Raw genomic sequence first — 14,143 nt, forward strand, 5'->3', positions numbered from 1 at the left:
TGCAGAAAATATTTGTCTCTGTCGACTGTTTGAAATGATAATGAAGCCTAATGGGACGCATTAGATCTGGAAACTGTTTTTCTGTTCCAACTCATGAAACCAGTTCAAGTGTGCTCCTGTACTGATTTACAAATTAAAGTCTGACTGTATCCAAATGTTTTCTTTCATGGAAACCAAGAAATATTTCACTGCTTTGGCTTATAACTTCACTTCTCACTTTTTAAACCCTGTATAATGTGTATTTGACGGGACTGAAGCACAAATACAATATATTTTATCATCTTTTTTCAACAGTTTGCATCAGATTGAGGTTTCTATACTAACCCAGATGAACCGTGTGTCTCTGTTACAGTTTCCCCCAATCCCAGGCTAAACAAACCGTCTTTTCTCCAGTCTGCAGATGACCAAGTGCAGACGGCTGTGTCCGACTGTAAGCAAAAACACAAGTCAGTGAAACGGCAGTGAGGCTGAAGATAAGTGAAGCATTATGGCGCTCAAATGTTCTCATTAGTGAAGACCAGCGGGCAAACAGCTCACATGAATCCCATGCATTGTTAATATATTTAAAAAATGACTATAACTTGTTTAAATTAGCAAAACGGGCTGTTTTATACTGGAGAAGACCAAAGGCGCGCTGGAGGGGCTGTCGGTTTGTTGGATTGTAAATGCTTCAAGACAAGTTGGAGGAAATGTGGCGGAGAAAGTCTGGACATAACGGCACGACTAAAGATCATTTTGTGAATAGTATTTTCATAATAATCTTTGAGCCTGTGTGTAAAACCTGTAAAGACCTGAGGCAGACGAACAAAGGACGTGTGCTTAAATAGCGTCTCTTCTTGACCTGCTTGTGCCGTCACGTCGTTAGCTTCTGTTTTAGTCAAAGTGAAGGAGGCGGGCTGCTCTCTATTCTGCTCTCAACCCCCTCGCCGCTCTGACAAGACCAATTATGAGCTCGGTATCGCCTCACAGTCGCAGCTGAGCGGACATTGATCGCAGTGGTCCTATCTCTTTTTAGTAAAGCTCAGGAGGCCGCAGAGATACTCTCTATACTCTCTCTATTTCTACGCCAGGGGCACGGGGACTGGCGGCTTAATGCTATCTCATAAACAGGATCCTCTAAGTCCTTCTCTCTTCTCCATGACCTGCTCATATCAGCTTTTAGCGCTCCATAACACATGAACACAGAATCACACAAGAGGCTAAGGCCTTTGGCGCCGTATACGCCTCATCCTCCTAAAGAAATAATGCAGTGTGTGATTATTGCTCCTCCCGGCTGCACCGCACTGCACAATCACAACCTTCTCAAACGATCATTCAGGTAAGAGAAACACTAAAGCAGGTGTAGTGCGGATGTTGATTTATGGAGCTCTGGAGATTAATTAACAAACAGAATCAGCAAGAACTAAACTAAAAGGCAAAATGGCTGAATTTAAACTAAAAACCACAAAAATGCACATACGCTGTTGAATATTTCCTTATTTAACAGTATTGATCTACATCTGGAGCCACATTTGACTCTTTGCTGGACTTCAGTCTGTGTCATAACTAACGCTGCACTTAAGCTCCTGCGTCGTGCGTCTTTACTCAGTCTGTTCACCAAAGACTGAGTGACTCAAAGAGGCGCACGCCGGAGCTGCACTTAAGAAAAGACCAATCAAAGTTACCAGATGTTTCTTTAGTCGGCAGTCACCTTTAGGAGCCGTGTGGAACGATGATTTTCATGGCAACATTATCCACACGGTTTATTTCAAGAAGAAAACCACTGCCATCACATAAAAGGCCCCACAAACCGCAGCTGTAATTATTTTACATAAGTATAAGCATAATGGAGTACACACTGCTTCCAATTACACTATTTTCTTATTTTCTCAACTGGGGATCAAATACTTATTCACGTCCTTTTTCATTTAAGAAAATATCACTTTGAAGCAATGGAGGCGATAATCTGAATGTGGGGACAAAATCAGATTGAATCAGATGAATAGATTTTTTATTTATTTTTTTCCCTATGTCTGTAAACCATGATTTTGTATTATTATTATTATTATTATTATTATTATTATTATTATTATTAATAATAATAATAATTTTTATTATTATTTTTTATCCTTATTGTGTATTTATTTTAAAAAATGTTTATATAATCCCTACATCTGTAAGGCATGATTTTCTATATTTATATTTATCATTATTATTATTTTTATTATTATTATTAGTAGTAGTAGTATTACTATATGTATATATTTTTTTTTTCCTTATTATGTATTTATTTATTTATTTTTTTGCTTTTTTGCATGTTCCATCTAAAGGGGATCTCAGTGAAAACAGTTGGGAGGTGTGGGCTTTAAAATGGGGAAAAATGTCATCAAAATGTAACTGTGCAGATCAACACGTACATTAAAAAAAATAAAATAAAATAAATAAAAAATAATAATTATAATAATACATTTAATAAATACAAAATATACAAAAAATTATAAAAAATAAATATTTAAAAAATTAAATAATAAAACAAAATGTGATCACACTCTGCCCCGCTTCAACATGCTTCATATTGTATGATTTCTGCTGGATGAGGGTTAGACCCAAACATAAACTCTAGATCTTATGCTGCAACACGGGGCAGGTTTATTACTGTAATATTCTGTGATAGACTGTTCTTTCACAGATTATGGTCACAGTCATGCTCGCTGCACCATCATGACACATAAAATAGCTTTGGCGTGGGCGTTGTATTCCTCTTACGCGCTGCTTGTAAAACCGTGAAGATTATTTAAAATGGAAGATCAGTGTGGCCCATCAGTTGGTGGCAAAAGGTGTTAAGAGATTATTTCACTTGGGAAAGCCGTACGTGGCCTCGGGATTTAACAGTTTGTCATATGTCGTGGTTTATAAAGCACTGAGGGCGTTTACTGTTCATCGTAAAAGATGTTTACCAGAACAAAATGAGAAATACTGGGATTTCCATTCAAAGATTTATGTAAAAACCTTTATGTGTCGACAGGTGGGACGTGGGAAATGAGGTCAACAAACACACACTGACCATTAAAAGCTGTTTCCAGGGGTGGACCCTTCATGTGGACACTGTGCCCACAGTGTCCACATGAAGGGCGAATGTCCCAGCATGGCTCTTTACTAGACGAGGATATTCCAGACCCTCACTGTGATCCTCAAATTCCAGCTTCCAATGGATCCAGGAGCGTCTGCTGTAAATGTGTCTTAAAAACGAGAGAACGTCTTGAGTTACGTTACGTTGTTAGAGACTTTATTCCACTGAACTGGGAAAAAAAATAAAAAAATAGTAAAACTCAACAAAATCAAGAGCTTTTGTATACATGTGGCAACTTTTATGGATTATTTTAATAATAAATGAATATTGAGACAGTCCTTCTATGTGTATAAATGTAAATATGTGTGTAGATTTGTATGTGTGTCTATGTGTGTGTGTATAAATGTGTATGGTATTCAGTTCTTTTATTTATTTTTTATATATATAATGATGATGATGATGATTAGTAGTAGTAGTAGCCGTAGTATGAATAGCAGTTTTTTTCATTTGTTCTATATTTCAAAAATATAATAAAAAGTGTTTTTAAAAAGCTGTTTTCAATAAAATATTTTAATCTAATCTAGTATAAAAAACAAAGATTTCCAAAACAAGCACTCGTATAATTGAGACAAACAGTTACGCTTTAGTTTAAAGACAACCAAAGTATTAAAGGAGGAGGCCAAAAAGTCTCTTACATCCATTAGTTTTTTCAGTTATGTTTTATATTACTTTATATTTACTTGACTTTCATCTTGTCTTTAATTACAACACAGTACTGTAGTTATATTTAATTTATTTGAGTTTTGTTTAGTTTTGATACAGAGGTGTATTTACCTTGACTCGCAACTTACAGCCAAAAAATATAAAAGTAAAATGCATTTCAGTAACAAAATCTGAAATTAAATCAAGTTTTTAAGTTGACTGGGGAAATAAATGACCATGAAAGACACAAAGTTAAGTAAAGTAAACTGGAGGTATGAAACCACACACCGTCTCGCTGTGAGGCGTCGGTGCACTAACCTTTTTACCACCACCTCAACTTCTGCAATAACACCTCCGGGTTATATAATGTAAAATATTTGCACTGAGCCAGAGAGGAAGCATCAGCTCTGTATAAACTCTATAATTACGTCATCCGCAGCCGTGGGTTCTGTAAACTCGTGTTGTCAGCACATCGCCGCCGCTCCTCGCCTGCTGCTCCGAGGAAACCCGAGGAGTCAATCATTCTGGAGCGGCACAGACGGCGTGTTCATTATGTAATTGAGGGTTTGGTTCTAGGGGGCACAGATGATCCCTACGTCTGTGCGGTGTGAATTATAATGTGCGAAGAGAGCTGGAGTTACAGAGCTGCGCCGATCAATTAGGCCTCGCCATCTGACCGGGGGAAACGGCGTGAGGGAAATCCACACGTTTATACATCTATCATATCACGGACCGGTCGTTACGGTTGGGAATACGGCAGGTGAATGATCGTACGAGACAAAGCTAACGCAATCAAACGCGACGGGAGACGATTGGAAGGACGATATAATAACGTCGGTGGAATATGGGCTCCCGATCGATACGGCAATTGAAGAGGTTCATTAGTGTTCAAGGTCTGTTCACGCCGCAACGTCCAGCCGCTAATTGCAGTGCATTATTGATTGCGGACGAAAGCCTTCTGAGTGTGTGCTACCATCGTGAATAAAACACCGACGCGTTTCGAAAAGCAGCAGAGTCGTGCAGAGGCGTTAGGCGAAAGTTTACACGGTTTGGGTTAGCACGTTTCATCGATTTGTGTGAAAAGTTTTCGCAAATAATTCACCAAAAATGCGCAGAAAGGAACTGAAAATGTCTTTACTCATAATAAGTCAGTGATATTCTATTTAAACTTCACTCACGACCACAAAACGCTCAGCTCCCGTCAAATGAAGCTCATCCAGGCTAGCAGGTATAGCAGTAAATTTGGCGCGCGTTTCATAGCAACCAAACAGCCAATCAGGAGAGACGCTGTTGAAGGTAACGCCCTTTCCGCTCCACACCACGACACGGTTTTGACGGTTTCACGCTTCGTCGGGTACATTCGAAGGACGCTTACGTAGCTTCCAGCGCGACAAAGCTAATGTGGCCAAAAATGTGCGCTGTGTTTCCGTGGAGATCGTCCGCGAACGAACGTGACACTTCTACAGGAGAAACAAGGTGTATTTTCTTTAAGTTATGTAATTCTAGCGACAATTGGGGAAAAAAAATCACCTTGAATGTTCAATTTGTCTATTGATATTCAAAGAGAAACATAAACTCCTGACTTCATTCAATGTAAACTGAAATAAACAGCTGCGATGACTCCACTTCTTCTTCTATGAAATAATTACAGTTTTACTTTTAATTCTTTATTATTTCTGTCTCCATTTTACACCTTTAGCTCATTAATTAGCTGCCGTCACGTTTGCTAGGCGACGTAACATAAGTGACGTAACATAAGCGACATAACATAAGCGACGTAACATAAGCGCACAGACAGCAGTTGACGTACACTCCGCGGCGTAGCCCTGTCTCATTTCAGCACGGCCTTTTCCACCGACGAGCGCTACACAGAGGAGCACCCTTCGTCAGTCAGGTACTTCGAAGTGTGCGACTGTCAGAATCAGAATCAGAAGACTTTTATTGCCATAGTCTGTGAACACAGTTCACAAACTAGGAACTTGATACGGTGAAAAAGTGCAACGTAAACACACTGAATAAATACAAATACAAATACAAATAAGGGCATGCAATGTCGAATTGGGACACGCCGTCGATCAAACCTGTTGCTAACGCTAACAGGAGCGACCTCGGGAAAAGAAGGACCTGATTTGTCTGTTATTAATGTTCATATCTTGATTTACAAACACAATAGTGAAATAAAAACCCCAGGATCATGTAGAGGGTTAATACGAACATTTAAGACCAGAATGAGTCTGAAGGACAGAGACAGAGAGAGGACAGTTTTTACACAGAAAGTGAATTAGCAGAAAATAAACTCAAAATAAAAAAAATAAAAAAAACTAAAAAACTAAAAATAATAATGATAATAATAATAATAATAATAATAATAACAAAAAATAAAAATAACTAAAAAAATAAAAATAACAAACAAAAACAAAACAATCAAACTCAAAATAAAAAAATAAAAATAAAAAAACCTCAAAATAACTAAAAAATAAAGAAAATAATAATAATAATAATAACAACAACAAAAAAATAAAAATAACTAAAAAAAATAACTTAAACAAAAATAAAACAATCAAACTCAAAAAAACAAAACAAACAAAAAACAAAACTCAAAATAACAAAAAAAATGAACCCCAGGATCATGTGGAGGGTTAATACAAACATTTAAGACCAAAATGACGAGTCTGAAGCAGCAGAGACAGAGAGAGACACAGTTTTTCCGTAGAAAGTGGATTGGAGCGTAAATGTGACGTAAATCAAACCTGTCGTTTCCAGAGACGAGCGCTGGATCCCGCTGTAAGAAAGTCCTAAGTGCTTCTGTTCAGTTACAGATTGAAAACAAACAGTTATTTTTAAGAACAGTGATGTGACTTTAAATGCACTGGTGTAAAGTTTGTACAGTACAAGTACAGACACCTAACATTTTTATTTAAACACATTTAAAGTAGATAATTTTTACTTTTTCGTGGCATTTAAGAGCAGTATTTGTACTTTCTACTCCTCTTCATTTTGAAACAAGGCTGAAAAGTAAAAGTTTTTTTTTAATTATTATTATAGTTTGAGACCTGCTGAAAAGGCTGAGTTTTGTTTTTCTTTTTAACAAATATCTGAATAAAAAGAGCCAGAAAAAACAATGGATTCAGTTGTTTCTGTGGAACAAAACTCAGCACAAACAACTGAAGCTTTATTATAAATCTCAAAATCAGCTTGAAATATTTTTTACTCTTTAAGTACTTTTTATACAGGTACTACTACCACTACGTTTAATTAAGTAGTTTTTTTTTATGTGATACTTAAGTAAAAGTACAGACACTGGAGTAAAAGTAACAAAACAGATTAAATATTACATAAATATCGACCGTGACCATTGCACCGTGTAACTGCGTTGTACCAAAACCTCATTTCACTTTGCACATTTTTGTTTGTGCGTCACGTCCCTTGGCTCCACCCACCTGTGCACTTCCGGCTGCTGTCGTCCTTCTTGGAGGAGCTCATCAGTTTGCAGTTGAAGTTTTCCTCCCAGTATTCGGCAAACCACACATTCCGCCTGTTATTTTCCAGAGTCCGTGAGGTGAAGTAGGCGTCAAAACCTGAAAGAAAGTCGTCAAAAAACTCAGTGAACTCGACAAAACAACACATTTTCAGCTCTAAAGTTGTGGAAAACACAGTTACAAAATACAAATACAGCTTGGAGTTTGGAATCTCATGAGTATATGTTTAGATTATGTTGTGCAAATTCATCTTTTAAGTATTTTTTTTATGATTTAAGAAAACAAATAGAGCCAGAAGTGAATAGAACTGCATAGAAACGTCAGTAATGCCCCAAACTAAGCCACGTTCTTTTGGCATGTGCGTGTGTGAGTGTAAGTGTGTGTTATGTTCTATAATATACCACGGCTTTGGGCCCATTGTGAATATTGGAACAAAAAACCTGCAGCAGAGGCTCTTGCCAGTGAACACAGCTCTCAAATGTATCACGGGCTGAGCTTATGCTATAAACCCTCACGTATGCTAATCAAATCGTTGGCTCACAAAGATAATTCCAGAACGGTAAACATGAAGCAACAAACTGAGTCACAGGATCCGGCTGAAAAATGTAAAAGAGGCAGTGCAGATGACAATGAGCTGGAGCGGGAGGGCGGAGTGGAGGTGTTAAGCACATAAGTCAATTAAAGGATTATTATTAAGTATGAAGAGAAGAATGTGTCAAAACAGGAAATGTTCACATCACTGACTTTGAAAAACTCAACTTTTTATATCACAGACTCACTCGTGTCACCGGGGACGTCAAGGACAAAGTCGTTTTTGGTAGTTCTTGTTAAATGTTACAGTCGACTCAAATCATCTTCATCAAACCCATCGACATGACACGTACGAAAAACCTTCATGGAATATACTGCACTTTTAACCAGGCTTAGGACCAGCACTAACATGTCCCACTGAGAGACATCATTTACAAAAATAATAACCAAAAAAACACAACGTTTCTCCATTTCTCAAGTCTGATCATCCACATAATATTATTTATTTGGTCACATACCTAAAAGAAGGAAACCAGGTGGTTTATGGCAGCGTTAAACCCTCCATCCTTCAATCAAATCTTAATTTAATCTTTCTCTTGAGATAGAACCAAAGATTTAAAAGCACTTTTTATTGACAGTTTGGTCTTAACCGCTCTATCATTCAGATCTCTATCCTGTCAGGAGGAGCCATAATAAGTATAGCTGTGCTTTATCTTAAGAAGTGCTCTTAATCTTCCTTCCCCTGACACGAGGGTGTCTTCAAAGTGATAGGCGGCTCCCCACACCCCCGAGTCGTCCTTCACACCCGCTGTGATGTCACTGCCTCACACTCCTTTGAATCATTTCTGACTTTCGATTAGGACCTGGACCTTTACGTTCCTTTATGTGAAGTTGGTGAAGTGGGACAGACTCGAGAGGAGAAGGGACACGTGGGTCAAAGTGGGACGAGCTGATGGACGACGAGAGAATGAAAGACGCCGTTTAATGTATGAGATTTAATTCATAATTCAGTGGGTGAGGAGATGTAAATGTAAGAAGGAGCTGATTCCTCCTGCTCAGGTGTAAGTGGAGCAGCGCCGGGCGACAGACCCTCACCACAAAGACGTTTTTCATCTGAGGTGGTCTCGCTCGGGCCGCGGCGTTTTATCAAGTGAGTTATTATATTATGGGCTTCATTTGCATAGAAAGCAGCGAGTTTAAAGAACGGCGTTTGAAAGATTGCGGTAAGGGCACAGTATTTCCTCTCACGGCAGACGGGAGTGTGGTGAGGGAAAAGACGGTGAAGTAGAAGAAAAAGCGCACGGGGAAAGTTAAGAGACTGTATTGTAGTCGAGGGTTAAACAAGCTGCAGTCAAGTCTACACGTTTCTACCTTCGTTTTGTCGTGTTTTACATTTTGGCCCCGTTGCTCTGACATAAAAAAGTCACTCTGCTTTTGTTCTGTTATTTTTAAAACCTGGACGGGACAAGTGCGAGACAAAAACATAAGCACCAGCCCGTGTACAAATCTGTAACACTTTCATATGGACTAACAGCTGATAAAACGATTACCAGAGCGAGATAATATCACACTATAAAAACAAAACAAACAGACAAGTCGGAGAACACTTAATACCCATTGTGGCGTTTTGAAGATACTGTACAAAGACAAACATCTCGTCTGACTGTGGGGCGTCAGTCCTGGTCTCCGCTCGATGGGAAGACGGTAAAAAATGCCCTGGTAGAATGAAGTATTAAGACAACAGGACTTGGAGCGCACATGTGGAAGAGGAGGAGGAAATAAAGCAGTTCAGAGATAATTGCATGTGCTGGTAACCTCAAGGCGAGCGGCGCGTTTGATCTTAATTTACCAGAATGCCTGATGGGACGTAGCCTAGTTTGTGGAGAGTGTGATGTCAGAGCGATGTGTCTTCTGCTTCCAGTGGGACATTGTTTTGAAAAGGTTGTTTTTAATACGCATTTTATCAAACTGTATTGTAAAAAAAAAGTGTTGAGTAGCTAGAAACCAGGTGGAGTCGATTGTTAAAGATATTTGTGGAGGTTTGGCTCTGGATAAAGCTCTTAAAATTATTATTCCACTGCAGAGAAGTAGTAATAAAGAGTATCATAAGTAAAAAAGCAGATAAAAGTGTCCAGATACTCCAAAAAACTCCTGATAACTCTCTCCACGCTTTCTCCTTTCCCCGTATAAATTCTTATAATCCGAATAAAAACATTTGTCGATGATTTTGGTCGCGATTAATCGACTACAGAACGTCTACAACTTCAAGTAATCACTCTGAGATAAGTGTTACAAGCTACACAACAACAACGAGGTCAGAAAAATGATTATTGAGGACTGCCGCTGTGTCCCGGAGCAAGACACTTCAAACATCTGCCTATCTAAAAGTATAAAAATGCTGTTTCTGTGCTGTAAGACGTTAAAAACAAAAGCAAAATCCATCCATTTTCTTCCACTTATCCAGAGCAGCAGTCTAACCAGAGACTCCCAGACTTCCCTCACCCCAGACACGTCCTCCAGCTCCTCCGACGGGACCCCGAGACGTCCCCAAACCAGCCCGGAGACACAGCCCCTCAGCGTGTCCTGGGTCCAAAACAAAAAAACCTAAACTCTAACCATCACTGACTCCCCTAAAGCCTTAGTTAAGAGTGAAAACGTCACCCGTGAATCTATATTTCCCATGTTAATCCTGACAGAATCAATCGCCCCCATCCCCAGTGCGTAATATGAAACCCCGACCTGCTGCCAGGCCTCGGACGTATTACACACTCCACAGAAACCTCAGACATGTTTTGACAGGGTTTGGATATTACAACTGTCAATCATCTCCTCTTCACATTTGGCAGACCTTTCATACGTGTCACCGGAGAATACGCACGTCGAACCTCGCGAGGTCGTGATTAATGCTCTGCGTATGTTCTGATGAGGTATGGATTTATTATCACTGTCCATATACAGCCAGGACAATTATATATACGAAGATAATATCCCAAAAGACGTGACACAAAAGTGGGTAATAAAGCCTCGCGGGTCCCGTCACACGAGCTCCAGAAGCGTCAGGTTCACGCTCGGTTTGGTACGTTACAGCTCGGCGTATTTATTTGAAGACATGGTGTGATTAGAAGAACAGACAAAGCAATTACCAGGACAAAACCTGAAACGGTGTGAAAAAAGCAATATTATGCAGTCATAAAATTGTGAAAATGACTGCACAGCCATTGATAGCAAGTTTATTTTTGCACGACGGGAGCCTCAGTGATGAGTCAGTAATGAGGAAGAAGCAGCTCTGGATCTTTGCCCACAGTTTGTAATATTGTTGTTTGAGGAAAGGCAGATGTGGCTCCTGACGTCAGTGGAATCTGTGTGGACGACGCAGAGGAGCGACGTGTTGAGGTTTACACTGTGGATCTGTTTAAATCCAGAAATACTTTTAAATTCTCTTAAACTGTAAGGGGAAAGGTGCAAACGTCCCATTATATGTCAACAAAGCAGATGTAAAAACTGAACTAAAACACTTCTGCTTTACGTTTATATTTGGTTATATTCAAAAACAATCCACACATTCGCTCAGGTCCACTGCACATAAATTGTCATTCTTTAAAAGTCAACTCCTCGGTGATGAACTCGGTGCCTTTTTGGATATCAAGACTTTCGGAGTCATCCTGAATCTGTATGAATCTGTGCTAAAGCAACTTTTGCTCAGTGAAGTGTGAAGCCAGCACATTTTCCAAATGTTCCCAGAAGCAGAAGCTATAAAAATATTAAGCAGTGTTGCACGGTTCACCTCCTCTGGCCTGTGCAAAGTGAGGTGTGATAATATTACATAATTATCATCACAATATGTCCAACACCCACTCATTCAATTTAAGCACCATTAATGACTTTATGTGTAATGCAGAGGCTGGACTAGTGACTCTGGACAACAACACCTGGACTAATGCAGTTAGAGGTGGAGGATTTCACTCTGTCCGTCGACTGATTCATACAACACCATCAAAACAAGGAGACAAACGCGAGGCCGCTTCACCGCCCACGTCTTTATGTCCGTGATGATCATTAACACTTCATCTTGTGCCTCTCTAGACTCTGTTCTCATATAAACCACAGCGCAGAGCCGGGCTGTTTGTTGTTTCGTGATTTGACACGTCGTAATAGTCGCTGGTTGTGCGACTCCTCGTACGCCTCGAGTGAATGTAAATATAGACACATAAGTTTGCAGAGCCCAGTGCAGTTCTGTGGTGAATCAAAGCACCAGAGTGAGACGTTGAGGATCTAAATGTTTGACAGAGGCTCGGCGCGTCGTGCAGGGAGGTGCATTTTGCTGTTCACACGCTCAGGTGCTGCGGGCGGAGCGATTCATCTCAGGATGTATGGGACGCATGCAAAGCTGGAGAAGACTGAGTGTGTGCTGCAGTGAGGGGGTATAGTGCATGAAAGCTGCACAAAACACAGGAATCAGAGCAGATGCCAGCACTAGTCACATCCCAGAGTGCTCCAGTCTGACATGTGACAGTGGTAAAGTGCACAGACATATTTAAGGAAAGTGAAGTTTGTCTGACCATAGAGAAGCTTCATCATGATTATTTTTCCTGTTAATAATAGAGAAAACATAAGTGTGTGATGTTAAGCTGTAAAACAAACCACTTTTCTCCTATAATCAACATTTTTGGTAAATACACTTAACATATCTGATGTCAGTCACTACTTTTCCATGCACAAGTTTGATAAACAAACTAAATCAGATCGTCTTTGCTCCAAAACCTGTCAGATCACTCTTGAGTCTACAGGCAGGTCAAAGAACAAAAAAGTTCAAAAGAGACTTCAAGATGTTTGGAGGCGTCTAGTAGTTTAGCACTAACACTTCATAGCTGCAATTTGTACTAAAAACTCAACATTTAACCACATTTTTGGCATAAATAAACAAATAAATGACATATAAATGAGCATTTACACTGAGCATTTGATCCGTCTAATGTAAATCGGACTACGCTGTTACGTGCAGTGAGTTTCCAAGAGCGGATTAGCATTTCCAGGTGTTATTTTGATCTGGGAGACTTAAATCACGACATGTTAAACATCCACAGGTTTACATTCATTTTGATAAAGTGGACTAGGGCAGATATACAGTTTTCCTGACATGTAAATATACTGAGTGTTCACATTATTGGTGTATATGAAGCATAAAGAGGCTATTTTTTTTTTTTTTATTTTACTACTCTTATTTATTTATTTTTATTATTATTTGTTTTATTTATTCTTTAATTAAATATTATTTTTTATTTATTCTTTCTTTTTTATTAATTATATATATTTATTTATTTATTTTTTTACATATTTTGTGCGGTTTGTGTTTTATTTTCTAGTCAACCTCTGAGCCCGTATTACTGCTTTCCATTGATATTACCACTTATTATGCTTACCATACTTTTACTATTATTATTTTATTTTATTTTACTTTTTTATGTGTACATGTATGCATTTATAGAGATGCACGTGTGTGTATATATATATAATTGTTTTTTCTCTGTTCCTGTCCTTACCCCGGTGCTAAAATGCAACAAAAAACATGAATTAAAAAAAAAGTCCATTCTAACAACAGTAAATCCCGGCGTCTCCTTGTCCCCGTTTGTCTCCGTCTCATATCCGGCGTCTGTCACTGAGGTCACTGCGCCGGGAAACCCTCCGCTCTCTCCACAAACGCACATCATCTGTCCCCTGTGCACTTGAACGTGAATGATGCTCAACGTAAGGCTCAGCTGGGCATCGATATCTGACCTTTACGACGTCCCTCGCTCCGTCTCTGGACCGGATCACTGGTGTATAAAGAATCTACAGAGGAAGCAATGATTCAGTAACACATCAATACTGCGACTGGGGCAAAGGATATTCGTGAAGAACCGCGTTATGACCGATAAATTCAGGGGTTTTAAACGTGAAATGTTCAAATATGAGCCCAAACGACTGCTCTGAACGTAAAAAAGACGTCCTAAACCTCGACAAAAAGAACACACCTCATGAGCTCGACCCTTATAGAAACTTTCCAGCCTCCACCTTGACGACACAAGTCCCAAACAAACAGGAGGCATTAAGGAGACGCAGCTAAACCTGGAGCCAAGCTGTTACTCTAATGGTCAGAATGAAAGGCCATCGGCCGGTCCAGTGCGTCCGCGGAGGCTGAGGCCAGTAAACAAAGTCAATTACCTGCAGTTTTAGCTCAGGCCACCGAGGGCTCCACAAAAGGACAAATATATTCAATCACTAATATTATCCAGCCTCAAAGTGACAGAAAAAACCCAGAACATAACTGAAAGTAGTTCATGTTTCACAGGGTCTGAGCTCTGATTCTGATTCTCTTTGTGTGTCAAGGTTAAACTGTGAACAG

At 39.4% G+C, this 14,143-nt stretch overlaps 1 protein-coding gene across 2 annotated transcripts in view; it reads right to left on the reverse strand.

Annotated features, from left to right (window-relative positions):
- LOC117371361 (metabotropic glutamate receptor 7) overlaps nucleotides 1-14,143 on the reverse strand; it is a 150,081-nt gene that overhangs the window by 93,943 nt on the left and 41,995 nt on the right. For both annotated transcript variants that reach the window (XM_033967024.2, XM_055222142.1), the window contains exon 4: nucleotides 7,192-7,329. In XM_033967024.2, the coding sequence (XP_033822915.2) occupies nucleotides 7,192-7,329 (138 nt within the window). The remainder of the gene's footprint in view (nucleotides 1-7,191; nucleotides 7,330-14,143) is intronic.

This window comes from Periophthalmus magnuspinnatus, chromosome 5, assembly GCF_009829125.3.
Source record: "Periophthalmus magnuspinnatus isolate fPerMag1 chromosome 5, fPerMag1.2.pri, whole genome shotgun sequence".
NCBI classification, from domain to species: domain Eukaryota; kingdom Metazoa; phylum Chordata; class Actinopteri; order Gobiiformes; family Gobiidae; genus Periophthalmus; species Periophthalmus magnuspinnatus.